This window comes from Hippocampus guttulatus, chromosome 4 (genome assembly GCF_054856545.1).
Source record: "Hippocampus guttulatus isolate MCC_2025c chromosome 4, RoL_Hgut_1.0, whole genome shotgun sequence".
Classification (NCBI taxonomy): domain Eukaryota; kingdom Metazoa; phylum Chordata; class Actinopteri; order Syngnathiformes; family Syngnathidae; genus Hippocampus; species Hippocampus guttulatus.
This window is the reverse complement of record NC_141264.1, coordinates 18,743,764-18,761,234: the sequence shown is the minus strand read 5'-3', so window position 1 is coordinate 18,761,234 and position 17,471 is coordinate 18,743,764. Positions and strand designations below refer to the sequence as shown.

At 43.5% G+C, this 17,471-nt stretch overlaps 2 protein-coding genes and 5 non-coding genes across 18 annotated transcripts; 1 reads left to right on the top strand and 6 right to left on the bottom strand.

Annotated features, from left to right (window-relative positions):
- The first annotated feature begins 8,034 nt into the window (after positions 1 to 8,034).
- Positions 8,035 to 15,159, top strand: map2k1 (mitogen-activated protein kinase kinase 1). Its single transcript, XM_086108739.1, has 11 exons — positions 8,035 to 8,284; positions 12,156 to 12,366; positions 12,512 to 12,658; positions 12,734 to 12,811; positions 13,554 to 13,605; positions 13,805 to 13,929; positions 14,077 to 14,281; positions 14,351 to 14,415; positions 14,491 to 14,552; positions 14,637 to 14,682; positions 14,765 to 15,159. The coding sequence occupies exons 1-11, from the start codon at positions 8,202 to 8,204 to the stop codon at positions 14,876 to 14,878; spliced, it is 1,188 nt and encodes a 395-aa protein (XP_085964865.1). The 5' UTR covers positions 8,035 to 8,201; the 3' UTR covers positions 14,879 to 15,159.
- On the bottom strand, positions 13,045 to 17,438 carry LOC147206371 (uncharacterized). 12 transcript variants are annotated; one of them, XM_086108740.1, is made up of 9 exons: positions 17,255 to 17,436; positions 17,012 to 17,092; positions 16,785 to 16,838; positions 16,104 to 16,157; positions 15,877 to 15,930; positions 15,650 to 15,703; positions 15,423 to 15,476; positions 14,704 to 15,248; positions 13,045 to 13,927 (listed from the first exon to the last, which is right to left on the bottom strand). In XM_086108740.1, the coding sequence occupies exons 2-8, from the start codon at positions 17,083 to 17,085 to the stop codon at positions 15,239 to 15,241; spliced, it is 354 nt and encodes a 117-aa protein (XP_085964866.1). In that variant the 5' UTR covers positions 17,086 to 17,092; positions 17,255 to 17,436; the 3' UTR covers positions 13,045 to 13,927; positions 14,704 to 15,238. The 12 variants fall into 12 exon arrangements, 3 of the variants coding, with proteins under 3 accessions (XP_085964866.1, XP_085964868.1, XP_085964867.1); XM_086108742.1 differs by lacking the exon at positions 15,877 to 15,930 and having other exon boundaries at positions 17,255 to 17,438; XM_086108741.1 differs by lacking the exon at positions 16,785 to 16,838 and having other exon boundaries at positions 17,255 to 17,433.
- LOC147206376 (small nucleolar RNA SNORD18) lies at positions 15,546 to 15,613 on the bottom strand. The gene has a single exon (XR_015100846.1). It is a non-coding gene; the product is annotated as a small nucleolar RNA SNORD18 (small nucleolar RNA).
- LOC147206375 (small nucleolar RNA SNORD18) lies at positions 16,000 to 16,067 on the bottom strand. The gene has a single exon (XR_015100845.1). It is a non-coding gene; the product is annotated as a small nucleolar RNA SNORD18 (small nucleolar RNA).
- LOC147206374 (small nucleolar RNA SNORD18) lies at positions 16,454 to 16,521 on the bottom strand. The gene has a single exon (XR_015100844.1). It is a non-coding gene; the product is annotated as a small nucleolar RNA SNORD18 (small nucleolar RNA).
- On the bottom strand, positions 16,681 to 16,748 carry LOC147206373 (small nucleolar RNA SNORD18). The gene has a single exon (XR_015100843.1). It is a non-coding gene; the product is annotated as a small nucleolar RNA SNORD18 (small nucleolar RNA).
- LOC147206372 (small nucleolar RNA SNORD18) lies at positions 16,908 to 16,975 on the bottom strand. Its single transcript, XR_015100842.1, has one exon. It is a non-coding gene; the product is annotated as a small nucleolar RNA SNORD18 (small nucleolar RNA).
- Positions 17,439 to 17,471: the final 33 nt, after the last annotated feature.

The window sequence follows — 17,471 nt, the reverse complement described above, 5'->3', positions numbered from 1 at the left end:
AGATTACAATGAGTAAATAAATTAAAATCAAATTTATCCATAGGTGTGACTGTGAATGTAAATGGAATATTTGTGAGGGATAACTGTTCTACCATACAAAAATCATAAATCAAATAACATGTTCTTGATTTTTATTCCTTCCGCTACTGACCACTGACAGCAACAGTCAATATGATGTGGAGGAAGAGTGACTAAATTGGCTGGAAAGGTTTAATTATCATGATCGGGAGCAGGCGTTTTTCTGCAAGAGTGAACACCTCAGTTCTCTGGTAAGGCAAGAAAAGAAACAGATCAGGTAGAATGAGACTTCTTTCAGGAGGCACTTTTTTCTGATGAATGTTTGAACACAGACGCTAGCTACGACACCGCACGTGACTTCACAACAAAGGTATCTGGTGTTTGCATCTTTATGAAATAAAGCCCCCCCCTTCTCTCCCCCACACACATTTTTATACACCGAGATGCCTTTTGAGCACCCTTGCAGTCACGCTCTTCTGTGTTCTCTAAAAAAAAAAAAAAAAAATTCGCATCCCCCGCCCCCTTCTTGCTGCCTCATTAAAGTGCCATCAAGCTACTCAAGTATCTGCTTTTTAGAAAAGGTTCACAGACTGTTAGTTTCGGGACACATCACAAAAGACGAAAGCTTCTGTTGGGAAGAGTGAACAAAGGGTCACAAAGACCCCTAACATCACGGCAACATCTCAGCTCAATATTCACTGACAAGCAGGCGCCGAATAGGTCAATGGCTGATTTTACACCGGAGCTCACTGATGTAAATGTCTTTATTCTGTTCAATGTAACAACAGGGCCACATTTTCATTGGAAAACACGTGCATGGATTGTTTGGTCAATTCATTAATGGGATGTGGGTGGCTCCACGGATTGAATTCAAGTACTGTTTGATTTCATATATGTAAATAAAATGCAATAGGACATAACGGACTCGAGCGGTGCGGTGCTCAACTCGGTTTACACTTGATGAGGTTGGGGACAACAGATGCGCACGCAGGTGCAGGTTTTTGATAGGAAAATAGAATATGTCTTGCTGTAGCATCTGGTGATGTTCAAGCATGATAATACAATTTCCCATCTTGTGAGAATGTGCCGAAATCCCAAAACTGAACACGTTCCAGTCCCCGATGAACCTGCATTGTCACTCCTAAGCACTCCTGTGACGCTTTCTCTATGGAGTGTAAATAATAGAACATTGTATCTATCTAGTTTACCAAAGCATCTGTCCCGGCATTCATTTTCGATGCCGCTTATTGTCATTTGAGTGACTGGTGGCCTGGAACCTATCCCGGCTGATTTTAGAATTAAGGCGGGTTGCACCCTGGTCTAGTCGCCAGCCAATTGCAGAGAAAAGCCAGATCTGAGATTCAAATTCTGAACCTGAATACTGTACGGAAGATGTGGTAACCACTCAACCAACATGCTGACCAGTTGTATCAAATCGATATCACATCACATCTTGCCACAGACTTATCAATCATATACACAAAATCGATTATCTCTAGGACCTGAGTTTGACACCTATGATCTATTGTATTATATATGAATGACATCACAGCCAACCTTATCGTATTTTAAGTATCATTATTGGATCGATAACATTGAATCAGCAATCGGGCGCTATTTTGATGCTCAGCGCAAGTCTGGTGCAAAGCCCAGTCTCACTCTCTACATGAGTGGTGTTTCTTTTTTTCGGTGCAGTTAGAAAGTGCCGTGCCATATCATATGTTGTGTTATCACATCAAATCGGTCATATTTAGCTGTCTATGACATCATCCATCCATCCATTTTCCGATCCGCTTTATCCTCACAAAGGTCGCTAATCCCAGTCGTCTTCAGGCAGTAGGCGGGGGACACTAAACACAAAAGACAATAAAGTTGTACTTGACTTGACACCCTGAACCGGTTGCCAGCCAATCGCAGGGCACACAGAAACGCTCACACCTAGGGACGATTTAGAGTGTTCAATCAGCTTGCCATGCACGTTTTTGGAATGTGGGAGGAAACCGGAGTACCTGGAGAAAACCCACGTAGGCCCGGGGAGAACGTGCAAACTACGCACAAGAAGGCTGGAGCCAGGATCGAACCCACGACCTCTGCACTGTGAGGTTGACGTGCTAACAACTGGACCGCCGGGCCGCCCTCTATGACATCATATCCATGTGAAAACATGCATGTTAGGTTCAAGGAAGAAAATTTCCTTGGGTCTCGATTTAGCTTGCGAAGGTCACATGACCCAACTATGAAAACACGTGAGCCGTGGCGGGTCGCTATGTGAGCAACTCTGATGTCATTTTCAGCCGCCCCCCCTGAGATGGATTCAAACGGGGCAGATTTTGCTGCTTAATTCATCCTCCACAAACACATTATTGCCACGTGTTTAGACGAGCGGGGATACTTTGAACATATTATGAAGGAACATTTTTGCGTTGACTTCCCCTTTAACATATCGATCAATCATACAATATCTATAGCATATCCTTGGCAGTTTGCATCTGTCATATGATTATTTATCACATCACGTCTGTCTTATCTGTCATCTCCCAAGCGTAACGAGAGTGACAGCAGAAGCTCTTTTTCAGCATACCGCACTTTTGCAAAGTGAAATTGTGGAAGCTCACAGTGTCCTGGGACATCTTAGTTCGAGTGCCAGCTTGGCTGTCCACAAGGTTGCAAGTTCCATCCACGGCTGTCCTTCAGTCCAGTTGAAGTGTCCTTGGGCAAGAAATTCAACAACCGGCAGCGCCTGATGCTGCTTCATCACTCTCCCATCGTCATTGCGGGAATTTGTGAACCCTGAAAATGGAAAGGTGTGATATGAATGCAGGCTATTGATAGATGGGGCACACAAAGTGTATTTAAAACACAACTTTAGAGTTAGATTCGTGCACATCTGTTGAGTTCTTGAAGTTCACTGTCACCGAGTCATACATTTGTCGGAATGTGGATTGTGACACATTGTGCACGTGCCGTCCTCTGAGTGTGCTCTTTGGCTTTCCTCGTCCTGAATGTTAAAGACAACATTTGCAAGGAGCATTTGTATTGGTTCACTGCGTTATCTTTGCAAAAACAGATGGGAACCAGCTGCACCGGGCGACATCGAAGTGACATGAGGATCGGAATGAAATGTCACAATCCATCACTTAACTCAAGAGACTGCAAGGTTTGGTGCTTTTTTTGGATGAAATATCTCACTGGCCCTTCTTTACACGCGGCGCGTGGCCATATTCGACACTTTTTCCAATGATGATATCTACACGACAACAGAAAGGGGCGATGAAGTCGACAGTAAGTGTCCGTCTTAAGAAAAGGGAAAATGTCTTTGTTTGTATCTCTGTAAATTAGTTAGTACAGTGTTTTTCCGGCCTTTGTCAAGCCATGGTAGTTTAAATTTTAAAAAAAAGAAAACTATTTCAGTGCACACTATCAAACACTATCACACCGAAATAAGGATCTAGTTTCAAATGAGTCTTTGCTCTGGTTATCTCAAAGGGCAAGCCAGCAAAAAATAAATAAATACAAACACCATCTCAAAAAAAAAAGGAGCGCTTGGTTAGGTTACTTGGACCTCTGAAGAACACAGATATATTATTTGTAGCCAATAACTAATAATTCAATTGAATAACTCCTACGGCTTTTAGGGCTTGGCTAATTTGCAAAAGATCATGTTTTGTTTGTCTTTTGGGGGGTGGGGGGCATGGGGGTCCCATGTTTCTCAAACAATAAAAAGAAAAATGTAAAACGTGTGTTGGTATATATGTGTCACCCTTCCACACGATTAAGTGGGGTACTCCTTCGGGTAGTTTTTGAGCTTGATTTATTTTTTCCCCATTTCGTTCAACAAAAAATGAACTTGAATCGGAAATGCCGTTTTGATTTTTAAAAATGCGAGTGTGAATTGAACCAAATCGTTCGACTTTAAACTGTACAGTCCTTGAACTGTATCGCACCCCATGTATCGACACGCGTATCAAAATGTCTTTTATTTGAGATGTAGAAACCCAGAGTAGTTTTCCTGCTTACAAACAAACGCTCATCAAAACAAGACAGGCTTTCAGTTTCCTTCTTTCACACTCAGCAGAGGCAACAAAAACAGTCTTGTCTGCCCTCCATCCTGTCCATCAAACAGTGATGCAAGTGAAGGCTTACATGTGCTGCTGCGGACTCCCGTGGCGGAATCCTTCCACTTTCCATACCGCTTACACCCTGGAGCCAAATCCTAGCAGGGTAGACCTTATGCTCATCACCTGTCAGTCACAAGACTGACAAATAAGAGAGACAACCAGTCAGTCACACTCGCATCCACACCGACAGGCATCTTGAACATCCGTAAAAAAGCCACACAAGCAAAGAGACGGTAGTCATCTTGCACACATTTAAAAGTTGTCCCATCCTGCGCCAGCCTCAGTTGTTACACTTGTACGGTCGGGGCCTGTCGGCGAGCGGCCGCTGTTATCATCAGCTTCAGAAGCGGCCGTCGTGGCCCGCTGTAATCCCTGACCACAAATCCCCAAGTCCCCTCACGGAGTAGCGGCGGATGAGGCAACAAATCCTCAGCATCAAACGACGTAGTGTGTTCTGCCTCTCCGGCCTGCGACTCTTTTATGTCTCGTTCGCCGTCGCTGGCAGTTGCTGAGACGCTGTCTGGAGTATGTTGGACTGAAGTCTGGAAAGGGAAGTTTATTGGGCTGCGCGAGGCACTTGGCAATTCCCATCGCCCCTCTCTTGTGTGTTTGCTCTGGACTGACTCCTCATGCAAGTTAAAGGGGGTGGGCGGACAAATCGACTGATATAGTATTCATGAGCAAAAATTTCACAAATGACTTCAAGCGCATCTTAGAAGTTGTGGGATGCGTCTTGAATTTTAAGATCTACAAAGTAGAATAGCTATTTGAAAGCAAGTGCATAGACCGTTAAGAGCCTTTTCTTTGTGTGAGGCCCACATTTCACACAAAGTTCACTTGTGAGTAAACTTTGACAAGATCATAGTTATTGCAGTACTTTAAAATTATGACATTTTTGTTTGGTAGTGTGCCGTGGGATTTATTTATTTTTGCGTTTGTGTGTGGCGGTGGGGGTGTAAAATGTATGCCTTAACTAAATTAAGGTTGAGAAACACTGCAGCATTGAAAATGATAACTATAAGTACAGTTCCTACATAACATGGTGTCCGGCCTGACTAAAGGCAGTGATGCATGGTCACCACAACAATGTAAAAATATTAAAAAATGCCGTTCCATCCAGGGAATATCACTCTAAAATAATCCAATATATATAACATATGGTCTTCCACAAATTATGGTTATGGTAATGGTTCCACATTGGCAACGTCGAGATATTGTGAGCCTCAGCTAGATTCCCAACAAGATGCTTTGCGATAAAATTCTGCTCGTAGGTTTATGTCTTAATTTGATTCACTTTGGCCCCTGAGCAGATTAATACTCTGGTGTTTGTGCACATAAATCCTGCGGCACAGTTAAGGTCAAACATCCAAACCAAGTAACAAGGAGTAAAACCAATTTTTTGAATGTCACTTTTTTGGGGGGAGAGTTTCACAAATTAGATTTCATCCAGAGCATAAATCTGAACCACAATATCCCAAAAGCTTGGAAAATAACTCTGTCGAATAAAAAGACGTTTTTTTTTTGTTTGTTTTTTACAGCGTAGCCTTAAAGAACACATTTCACTCTCAGAGGTTAAATGCGGTGAAAATAAAATTCTCGGTGAGCGTACTTGTTTTATGGTCCACGCGGGAGAACGGTTATTACAGACCTGCTCTCATTTCGTAGCACGAAAGCCAATTTGTCAAAAGCATCTTTCCTCCATGTCTGTCAGTGTTGCTTTATAGAGAAAAAGATTCTTCTGGCAGCAAGATGCTCTTTGGTCAGGATGACACGTCTCAGCGGCCTCGTGCGTCCGCAACCAGCACAATGTGCTGAGACGTCACAGCACATTTCCATGGCTTTCAAGTCACACTTGACGTGTGATCTTCATGGTACATGGGCAGTGAGTTCAAATGGTACCGCTGGATATGCGGGTGGTTTAAGCTTAGCGCACCCAAACGTTTAAAAGGGCACCAAATTTATACAAAATAGACAAAGAGACGGAATGTCACTTTTGCACTCTGTTGCAAAGCAGTCTCCATTTACGTGTGAGACGGTTTTGCAATGAAAATATCCACCCAAACCAGATGCACGAAAACATCTTACTGCAGTTCATCTTAACAGGTTGTCAATAGATTGGTTTCTTCTTGCTGTCAGAGTCATGTGGGAACTGCTCTGCCAACACCATATATGTCACGTAGCACGGTGGTGGTGGACCCCAAAAAGCAGGCAGGAGGGAGGAGCAGGGTGTATTTGAAGAATTGTATCTACAACAAAGAAAACTAAATCCAAAACAAACGAAGTCCAAAGTATCAAACAAAACCCATGACTAAAACTAAAACATAACAGAAGCAAACAGCAACACGCATGACAGTAGCAAAAAGCAACAATGACCCGACACCGAGTGTTCGGGCTGGGAGTCCTTTTAAAGGCCTGATTACCTATGACCAACAGGTGTGCAGCTCCCTACAGTGCCACCTGTTGGTCCCTAAACCGAATCATGACAGTACCCCTCCCTCAAGGGACGGATCCCAGACGTCCCAAAGTTGTCCAAAAGCTTGCCTCGCCGGGGAACAGGAACTAAAAGCGACGGCAATCCTTGCCTCGCCGCAAAACGGGAACAAACGCGACGGCGACCTTCGCCTCGCCGAAATACAGGAACTATAAGCGACGGTGACCTTCACCTCGCCAGGGAACAGGAGCAAAAGCGACGGCAATCCTTTTGGCTGGGCGTGGCCTGACGTGGACGGAGCTCGACGTAACGGGGGACATGGAACAGCCGGACGTGAACAGGGGCTCGGCCTGACGTGGGCGTGGACGTGGCACGGCTCGTCGTAGACGCGGCTTGACGAGACGAAAACAGGACAGCCGCATCCCTAGCGCTGCCTGAAAGGGGAAAGGGGTGTCGGCCGCAGACGCGCTCCGCCAGGCACATGGCGGAACAGGGACCAGTCCTTACTACCTGCGGGGTCCAGGTGGTCGGGTCATTCTGTCACGTAGCACGGTGGTGGTGGACCCCAAAAAGCAGGCAGGAGGGAGGAGCAGGGTGTATTTGAAGAATTGTATTTCCAACAAAGAAAACTAAATCCAAAACAAACTAAGTCCAAAGTATCAAACAAAACCCATGACTAAAACTAAAACATAACAATGAACTAAACATAACAGAAGCAAACAGCAACACACATGACAGTAGCAAAAAGCAACAATGACCCGACACCGAGTGTTCGGGCTGGGAGTCCTTTTAAAGGCCTGATTACCTATGACCAACAGGTGAGCAGCTGCCAGGGGAGCCCTACAGTGCCACCTGTTGGTCCCTAAACCGAATCATGACAATATAATGCTTTGGAAATTATCAAATGTAATTTGTTCTTGGTTTTACTGTTCGGTGCTTTCTACCGTCTTTGTTACCGATTTGTTTTACTGTTTATTGTATATGTTAAATTACTCCATGTACAGCACTTTGTATGCAGTGATGGCTGTTCGACAGTGCTCTATAAATACAATTGAATTGAATTGAATAAATTTATTGACAGACTACAATTGATGTAGCTTTCCCCTCTATCTACTGTATGCCGGTGAAATATAGTGACAGGCCAAACAATGAAATGATCTTACGCGAGATAGCAGAAGGTACAACAAACTTGTGTATCCACCTGTCACCGTTCATACAACAGAATAATTCAAGGCTTACTGGGTATATACAGTATATCAAATTTGTGATCTTATCATGATTTCGGTATAGTCGTTTGGTGGCGTGCCATGAAATATTTTTAATGTAAAATTGGCGTTCTGGGTGAACACTGCTACAAGTTATGAATTGTAATTCGTCTCAAAGCCAGCAGAGGGGGCGCCAGGCCACGCATGGCCATGCGGAAGAGCAGTGTCAATATTTTCGTGACGTCACATCTTCCGGATGATTCCCATCCAGCCCTTAATAACTATCTCAGTCCCGCAAGTCGTCACAGCGCCGCAGTCGCTTTTTAACACGTTCTCACACTTCATTCTCATTTTAGCCCTTTGTACTATTAACAACAACAAAAATCTTCATTAACATCGCTGCGGTTTCGCTTGTCATTTGTGAACGCGATGCAGAAGAGAAGGAAGCCCGAGCCCATCCAACTCAACCCGATCCCCGATGGGAACATCATCAACGGCACCGGAGCCACAGAGTGAGTGTCACCCAACCACCCCCACGCGTGTGCTTATATTTCGGAGTTGCATGGTTTCCTATTACCATCGGAGATTTAGATCATATTTCGATTTGGGCTTTGCAATGACTGCAGATCTTAGATTCTATTATATAAAATCATAATCGGCATATGGCTGTGGTTATTCATGAATTGGCCTTCATGATGGATGCAGACTCCCCTTTCCCCCACCCCCCACCAACCACCACTAAGTTTGGTGTGTTGGCACCACTTGTAATTGAGAGAGTGAGCAGTCGTGACACCAGGCTCTCGTTATCAGTTTCCAGCCAGCCTTAAACAAACATTCTGGGTGGGAACTATATAATGTGTCAACTCTCATGCCGGCTGCTTTTTCGAAGGTGGCAAAGAGGCTTATTGTGTTGCCATTGTGTCGTCATGCGTCTGAGGATATTGCAACATCGCACGCTATTGTTTTGTTGCATTTTCATTTTTTTGTTTCCCGTTGCAGGAAAGTGCAGTAACTGCCGTGTAAAATATAAATTCGCTGGGCACATCCTGAGGTACACCTGCACAAGCTCAAGAGATCCAACCAAATCTTTTGTAATAATCCCTTTAATAAGCTTCAGTTTTAACTTACACTTTTATAGATCTATTCATTTCGAAATATACCGTACAAGTGTGATTACAAAAAAATATATTGTTGCAAATGCAAAACCCAACCCTGAAAAGGTTGTTCTGTTTGACAATCTACTAAGGTGCACCTTATAAACGATTCCAGGACTTTGCATATACTGTACATCCATCCATCCATCTTCTACCGCTTATCCGGGGCCGGGTCGCGGGGGCAACAGCTTTAGCAGGGAAGCCCAGACTTCCCTCTCCCTAGCTATCTGGAAGAAGTAGCTATACTGTACATTCCTCTCTGAAATTGAAGAACATACCTCACGTTGCTCGTGTGTGCTAAAAGTTGCTTTGGCTTTCCTGCTCCCGCTGATGACGAAATGGTGTTGGCGTGATAGTTGAACACATTCCTGCATGGTTGCTTGAGGCAAGTAGTGACTAGTCAAGGAACAGCACACCCTGATGAAACGACAGTGAAGAATTTATTACATGCTGAAAGTCTCAGTCTAAGTGTTCGGTCATCATCAGAATTCAACCTTGAATGCCCGAAGCCAATCAAAGGGCACATAGCTAACTATTCACACTCCTATATTTACACCTATGGACAATTCAATGAGGCTAACATGCATGTGCAACATCTACACAGGAAAGCCCGGACTAGATTCAAATGTCAAATCTTCTTTTGGCCAACCCAAAAAATTGGAAAAATCCTCAATTATTTGCTTGAACACTTTAAACAGAAAGCTGATGACAGTAACTAGACAATACAAACGACATACAACTGCTTTCTTGACTGACTTTCGTGTATTTCAAAAAGTTGAACAATTTTAAAGCGGCCCTTTAATTCATCCATTTTTCTGTATGCGGCCCTCAAACGAAAGTTTGGACACGCCGGCATGAAGCGTCTTCCTCATGAACCGATATTAAGATGCAATGAGCACCTATGGAGAGGAAGATGCTAATCTCCATAAAACGCAAAATATCAGTGCAATCATTTCGATATTTCACGATAAATCACGTGGATTTTGATAAAGATGAATATCAGTTTTCTGACATCAAATGATGTTCAGCTCATGGACGGAAACCCCTTAACGCCCATAATCTCCAAATTACTGTGGCAATTGGTTTGACATTTTCAGAGATTGGCGTGTGCATATAAGGGCACATGAATTTTGGCCAGAGTTTTCAAACATTAGGCAACATTAAGCTCTTTCTCCATATTGACCATCCATTGGGGAGAAAATACAGCGGCGTTTGTTTTGATATTTTTCGAGGTTGAGGTGGGCACGAGTGGATGTGCGTGTGAATTTTGCCAACAACTGGTCTTAGTCTTCTGACGTTAAGCTTGTTTATTTTTTTAACATTAGGCGTTTAAAGCAGGGGTGTCAAACTCATTTTTGTCGCGGGCCACATTGTAGTTACGGTTTGCCTTGGAGGGCCGTTTTGAATTTTGGGAAACCATATGTTTAATCCCCTCTACATATTACACATACAGCGCACAACAAATTGATGAATAACTTGTTTTAAAATCAGAAGTCAAAAATAATGACTGTTATTGTGGATTTTATATGACAATTTGAATTTTTGGTTCAGACTTTAGCAAGCATCATGGAACTTGACATGCTTGATTTGCTTTCGCGGGCCACATAAAATGATGCGGCGGGCCAGGTCTGGCCCCCGGGCCTTGACTTTGACGCCCGTGGTTTAAAGACTACCCTTTATTTCGACTAGCAGATTTCCTTGGTCATTGTGTGGATGGAGTTCAAGAGGCCTGCGTCATGCCCGCTTCCCTCCGCCACAAGCAAGCGCGTGACTCCTCTTGGACTCTCCCACATATTGCGTGGAGCATTTTGTGTGTGTTCAGTATTTCTGGCGTCCTCCACTTTTCCGCTCTTGTCGACAAAACGCCCACGCCGCCCACTCAAACTCGCCATGCAGTATCCATGGTTATGGATCAGAAATAAAATAGCGTAACCCTTTTTTGCTGTCAGTCATATCCAACGCCAGGTGTGTGACACTGTCAATACGAGGACTCAGTATTTAAAATACTACGAGGATCAACGCAGTGCAGCTCCCTCCGCAATAATAAATCAAAGAGCAGCCTGTCTAAAGAGCTCTTTACTGCTTTATCCCGTTGGGCTTCTCAAGGTAATTGGTTGCCATGACAGCAGAGCGACAGAAGCTGCCCAACGAAACCGAAGAGATGTGCGAGTGAACATAAAACTCAGTGACTCGCAACAGGTTGTTTGTCATGTTCCCCGAAAGACAAATCAATCACCAGAATCAACGTGTGTCTTTTCCATTTGGCATCAGGTTAATAGATAACATTTCCTGTGTCCCTTTGGAAGGGGTCGGATGCTTCCCAAGAACAAAACAGCTGCTGATGTCATACCTGTCAACTTTTCGGAGCGCCAACCTGTATAAACTACCAAAAAAATCCTTATAAAGAGCAAAAAATCCTTATAACATACCAAAGAATTTAACCCCCCCACACACGAAATTTTCAATATTTATTGTAGATCTCCATAATACATCCATCCATCCATTTTCCGAACCGCTTGATCCTCACTAGGGTCGCGGGGGGTGCAGGAGCCTATCCCAGCCGTCTTCGGGCAGTTGCCAGCCAATCGCAGGGCACACAGAGACGAACAACCATCCATGCCCACACTCACACCTAGGGACAATTTAGAGCATCCAATCAACCTGCCATGCATGTTTTTGGAATGTGGGAGGAAACCGGAGCACCCGGAGAAAACCCACGCAGGCCCGGGGAGAACATGCAAACTCCACACAGGGAGGCCGGAGCTGGAATCGAACCCGGTACCTCTGCACTGTGAAGCCGACGTGCTAACCACTGGACTACCGGGCCACCTCCATAATACAATGTCTGGTTAATGTCTAATCATCATTCTACTTAGTGGCATTACTGTGTTCAGAGTTGTATTGCTGCGTTACTTTTTTCACCAACTCCAAATGCTGACCCATCGGCTCGAAGTTACAGCATCCATTCATATTTACTTTGGAAATGAAAGCATTCGAGTAGCCTAGCACTATTCTGGGCAAAAGCAAACAGAACTACCTGTTAGGGGGGGGGGGGGGGGGGGGACCGACAGAAATTGTCAGAATCCGTATGATTTGTGCGATACAGCCATATGGTAAGATTCACCACAAAATCCGTATGAACTATGGCTAAACCGTATGAGTTGACAGGTATGTGATGTTGAAGTGGGCTTTGGAAAGCTCTTATAACACGCGTGTGTCTTTCTGCAAGGACAAACTTGGAGGCCCTGCAGAAGAAACTTGAAGAGCTGGAACTGGACGAGCAGCAACGCAAACGCCTGGAAGCTTTCCTGACGCAGAAGCAGAAAGTGGGAGAGCTGAAGGATGATGACTTTGAGAAGATATGCGAGCTCGGCGCAGGCAACGGAGGGGTTGTCTTCAAGGTTTCCCACAGACCTTCTGGTCTGATCATGGCCAGGAAGGTAAAAGCTGTCCTCTGGATTGTGAAAATGGCCGTGACCCAATTCCTGATAACTTTGCATGAGGCCGTCGTGCTCCTGAAAATTGCATCCCGATACCCTAAACTTTTTTTTTTTTATGAGTAGTCAGAGTTATCTTGTGTTGCAGCTCATCCACCTGGAAATCAAACCGGCCATCAGGAACCAGATTATAAGGGAACTTCAAGTGCTGCACGAATGCAACTCCCCCTACATTGTGGGCTTCTATGGCGCTTTCTACAGTGATGGGGAAATCAGCATCTGCATGGAGCACATGGTAGCTTTCATGTTTTCTTTTGGCCATTTGTTTTTAAGTCATCCTTTAGCAGTTTTCCTTCCTTGCTGGATTTAGGATGGCGGCTCCCTGGATCAGTCGCTGAAGAAAGCTGGAAAGATCCCGGAGCAAATCCTTGGCAAAATCAGCATTGCTGTATGTAGCCCGCCCTCCGGCTTTTTGTCATTTCATCAACATCCGGAATGATTCACTCATGTGAGCCTAAATTAACCGTCCAGGGATTGAAAAGACCTTTTACAGCTTCAACAATCTTCAAGAGATCAAAGTCATTTGGATGCTCTGCCACCAGACTTTTAGAGATTTACCATCTAGCCAAATGAGTGTTGACACTTAAGATCTGGACACAGAATACACATTTTTTTTAGGGGTAATGTAACATTTGATACTTTTATGTATTATTCAAGATTACATCCACACATTGGCACATAATGAACATGGGAAAGAAGTCATTATCACCCCCAGTCAACACTTGTTTTACCGGTAAATACAATTCACATAGACCAACCCTGCCAAACTCAATGTGTGCAGGAACAAATATCACTAAAAGGAACATTTAGAAGTGTCGAAAACAAATCAAACAACAACAACAAAAAAAGACTTATTGTACTTGGAAATGTTTTGAATAAGCCATGTATCGGCAGTATTCAAAATGGTGTAATTCGTGCGTGACAACTGACTGGCTGAAAAACTTCTCGGGAATTAAGTTAGGCAAAACATTGCTTTTTCTTTTTTTCCTGTATGTTTTCCTGTTTGCACTGCGAGTGTTGAGTGAGTCACCCTGGCCAGGGCACTCAAAAGTTCTACACTACAGCATGTTGACATTTCAAGGCTATTAGCAATTGAAATCAATCCTTAAATGCCATTTTTATTTTCACAGGTCATTAAAGGGCTTTCCTACCTGAGGGAGAAACACAAGATCATGCACAGAGGTCATTCACTATTTAATGACTTGCCTCCCCTGGTGTACATACATACAGACAATAGTACCTACCTTAACCACTGGATGAACTCGGCATTAATCATCAACTTTTGTTTGGTCACATATTTGGACTATGTTGCCTGTCCATCACCTTTCGATTTTCAGTGATGTTTTCCTTAACAAGCTCACATCATCTCTCCCTCTGTCAGATGTCAAGCCATCAAACATCCTGGTGAATTCCCGCGGTGAGATCAAGTTGTGTGACTTTGGAGTAAGTGGACAGCTCATTGACTCCATGGCCAACTCCTTTGTGGGAACACGATCCTACATGTCTGTAAGTTGACAAGGAAAACTAATTTGCAATCATAGATCAGCACACAGTCAAGAGATTGGAGATTCAAATCTTAAGAGCTCATGAGTTGCCATCTTTGTTCTTGCACTGTGAGCAGACCGCACTTCCCTGTTCTATTCTTTTACACAGCCGGAGCGTTTACAGGGCACTCATTACTCAGTCCAGTCCGACATCTGGAGCATGGGTCTGTCCTTAGTTGAAATGGCCATTGGCCGTTTCCCTATCCCACCGCCTGACACAAAGGAGCTGGAACACGTTTTTGGGACTCAAGTGGGCGGTTCCAACTCTGCAGAGTCCTCACCAAATGCTGGGCCTCCTGGGCGACCTGGCAGCTGTGAGTCTAAGGACCACGTTCCAGCCCTTCGCTGCAGACGTTAACCCCGCATCCGTTTTATTCTTGCAGCGTATGGATCGGACAGTCGGCCTCCAATGGCCATCTTTGAGTTACTTGACTACATTGTCAATGAGGTAAGGGGTTCACACAATTTAAGAGCATAAAATGGTAACCGATTTACTAACGGGATTCATTTACACTCTGGGTAGCCTCCACCAAAGTTGCCTGGGATGATATTCAGTTCAGAATTCCAAGACTTTGTCAATAAATGGTAAGGTAAAAGGTCTGCAATTGTTTTCATCTAGGACCACAAATATTTGTAACTAATTCATCACCTGTTTAACGTCCGTTTCAGTTTGATAAAGAACCCAGCAGAAAGGGCAGACCTGAAACAGTTAATGGTTGGTGTATACGGCATTTACCATTGTCGCCATGACGCACGCTTCAAGCTTGAGCTCACGTGACATTTCCTCTTCCCAACAGGTGCACCCTTTCATCAGACAGTCAGAGGCAGCGCAAGTCGATTTTGCCGGCTGGTTGTGCACCACCATTGGCCTCAAGCAGCCTGGGACGCCAACCCATGGCTCTGGAATGTGACCGTACCAGCTAGTATACCGTAAAATCCGTGCCCTTTAAATACTCTAACAGGGTCTCTATAATTTGTATGAAGTGTCAGGCGAAAAAGTGCAATCAAATAGTACGTATTTTCATTTCAAACCTACATGCCAAGTGAAATTATAAAAGTGAAACTAATTTTTGGCTGCTTTGCAAGCCTGCCTGAAAAGCCATCTTTTTCTAACGAATAATGCCATTTTAAACGTGCTTATGGCTCAGATTTGTTGTCGTGACAAGTTTGGTGAATTAAACTGTGAACATGTCTCCTTTGCCTTCTTCGAATTCCAGCTTGAGATGCCTTGGTTTTTAGCAGGTGCTTGTTCCCAGGGTTCCACCAGTTCTTCAGTCGCCGCTGAAAGAGCATAACACCACTTTGTGAAACACTCCTTCCCAATTTAAGCACTAGCAAAATATGGCATGTATGGTTCAGGACTTCCAATTTATCAGGATTCAGAAACACAGACCAAAAGTGGGAGTATCATCATTTTGCAACCATAAAATAAGGGGGAAAAATGCAAGTACGTACGTTTGTTTTGAGTCCTTCTTGCTTGAGCTCCTCGCCATATTGCACATTGGCAGGCTGAAAAGGAATGCATGTTTAGTCACTCAAGACTTTACCAAATTAATACTGTGGTCCATAATCTGTGCATTATTCAGGACTTCCAATTTATCAGGATTCAGAAACACAGACCAAAAGTGGGAGTATCATCATTTTGCAACCATAAAATAAGGGGGAAAAATGCAAGTACGTACGTTTGTTTTGAGTCCTTCTTGCTTGAGCTCCTCGCCATATTGCACATTGGCAGGCTGAAAAGGAATGCATGTTTAGTCACTAAAGACTTTACCAAATTAATACTGTGGTCCATAATCTGTGCATTATTCAGGACTTCCAATTTATCAGGATTCAGAAACACAGACCAAAAGTGAGAGTATCATCATTTTGCAACCATAAAATAAGGGGGAAAAATGCAAGTACGTACGTTTGTTTTGAGTCCTTCTTGCTTGAGCTCCTCGCCATATTGCACATTGGCAGGCTGAAAAGGAATGCATGTTTAGTCACTCAAGACTTTACCAAATTAATACTGTGGTCCATAATCTGTGCATTATTCAGGACTTCCAATTTATCAGGATTCAGAAACACAGACCAAAAGTGGGAGTATCATCATTTTGCAACCATAAAATAAGGGGGAAAAATGCAAGTACGTACGTTTGTTTTGAGTCCTTCTTGCTTGAGCTCCTCGCCATATTGCACATTGGCAGGCTGAAAAGGAATGCATGTTTAGTCACTAAAGACTTTACCAAATTAATACTGTGGTCCATAATCTGTGCATTATTCAGGACTTCCAATTTATCAGGATTCAGAAACACAGACCAAAAGTGAGAGTATCATCATTTTGCAACCATAAAATAAGGGGGAAAAATGCAAGTACGTACGTTTGTTTTGAGTCCTTCTTGCTTGAGCTCCTCGCCATATTGCACATTGGCAGGCTGAAAAGGAATGCATGTTTAGTCACTAAAGACTTTACCAAATTAATACTGTGGTCCATAATCTGTGCATTATTCAGGACTTCCAATTTATCAGGATTCAGAAACACAGACCAAAAGTGGGAGTATCATCATTTTGCAACCATAAAATAAGGGGGAAAAATGCAAGTACGTACGTTTGTTTTGAGTCCTTCTTGCTTGAGCTCCTCGCCATATTGCACATTGGCAGGCTGAAAAGGAATGCATGTTTAGTCACTAAAGACTTTACCAAATTAATACTGTGGTCCATAATCTGTGCATTATTCAGGACTTCCAATTTATCAGGATTCAGAAACACAGACCAAAAGTGGGAGTATCATCATTTTGCAACCATAAAATAAGGGGGAAAAATGCAAGTACGTACGTTTGTTTTGAGTCCTTCTTGCTTGAGCTCCTCGCCATATTGCACATTGGCAGGCTGAAAAGGAATGCATGTTTAGTCACTAAAGATTTAACCAAATTAATACTGTGGTCCATAATCTGTGCATTGCTCAGGACTTCCAATTTATCAGGATTCAGAAACACGGACCAGAAGTGGGAGCATCACCATAGCTTGAAAAAAATAAAAATAAGTTGCAAATATTTGCTTACTTGGATGCAGAAAGTTCAATATGGGCGCCGCGCTTTAGAATCCATCTCAAGTCTGTGCTAGTCATCTTGCTCATTGGCAGGCTGAAATGGAAGGAATTATTCAAATGAGTCACTACAATGCTAAATCAATATTGTGCCAACACTCAACTTCAGTCTAAGCTGTCACAAACACGGACGTTGAAGTAAGAAAGCTCACCACAGTAATCGATTACATTTCTGATAGCGGTCACTCAAGAAACTCACTTGTAGTGGACCTTGAGGCAAGCAGGTTACAACGGGTGCTTTACAGCTAATCATCCTTCGGAAGCATCCAAGTCATATGTTGGGAGCATCAGACATTCTCAAAAGGTTGCCTTCATTCTGCAGTGATTCATGAAGAAAATTTAATGAGTACATGAAAAACATTCTAAAAGATGAGGTTCACATGCAAGTCATCTTACCTGTTCTGACCTTTATCTAA

Excerpts from the sequence above, each read along its gene's own strand:
- map2k1 (XM_086108739.1), top strand. The coding sequence starts at position 8,202 with ATGCAGAAGAGAAGGAAGCCCGAGCCCATCCAACTCAACCCGATCCCC. Across the intron at positions 14,282-14,350 it reads TCCTGGGCGACCTGGCAGCT|CGTATGGATCGGACAGTCGG; the intron begins GTGAGTCTAAGG and ends TTATTCTTGCAG. Across the intron at positions 14,683-14,764 it reads CAGACCTGAAACAGTTAATG|GTGCACCCTTTCATCAGACA; the intron begins GTTGGTGTATAC and ends TCTTCCCAACAG.
- LOC147206371 (XM_086108740.1), bottom strand. The coding sequence starts at position 17,085 with ATGAGCAAGATGACTAGCACAGACTTGAGATGGATTCTAAAGCGCGGC. Across the intron at positions 15,931-16,103 it reads AAGAAGGACTCAAAACAAAC|CCTGCCAATGTGCAATATGG; the intron begins GTACGTACTTGC and ends ATTCCTTTTCAG. Across the intron at positions 15,477-15,649 it reads AAGAAGGACTCAAAACAAAC|CCTGCCAATGTGCAATATGG; the intron begins GTACGTACTTGC and ends ATTCCTTTTCAG.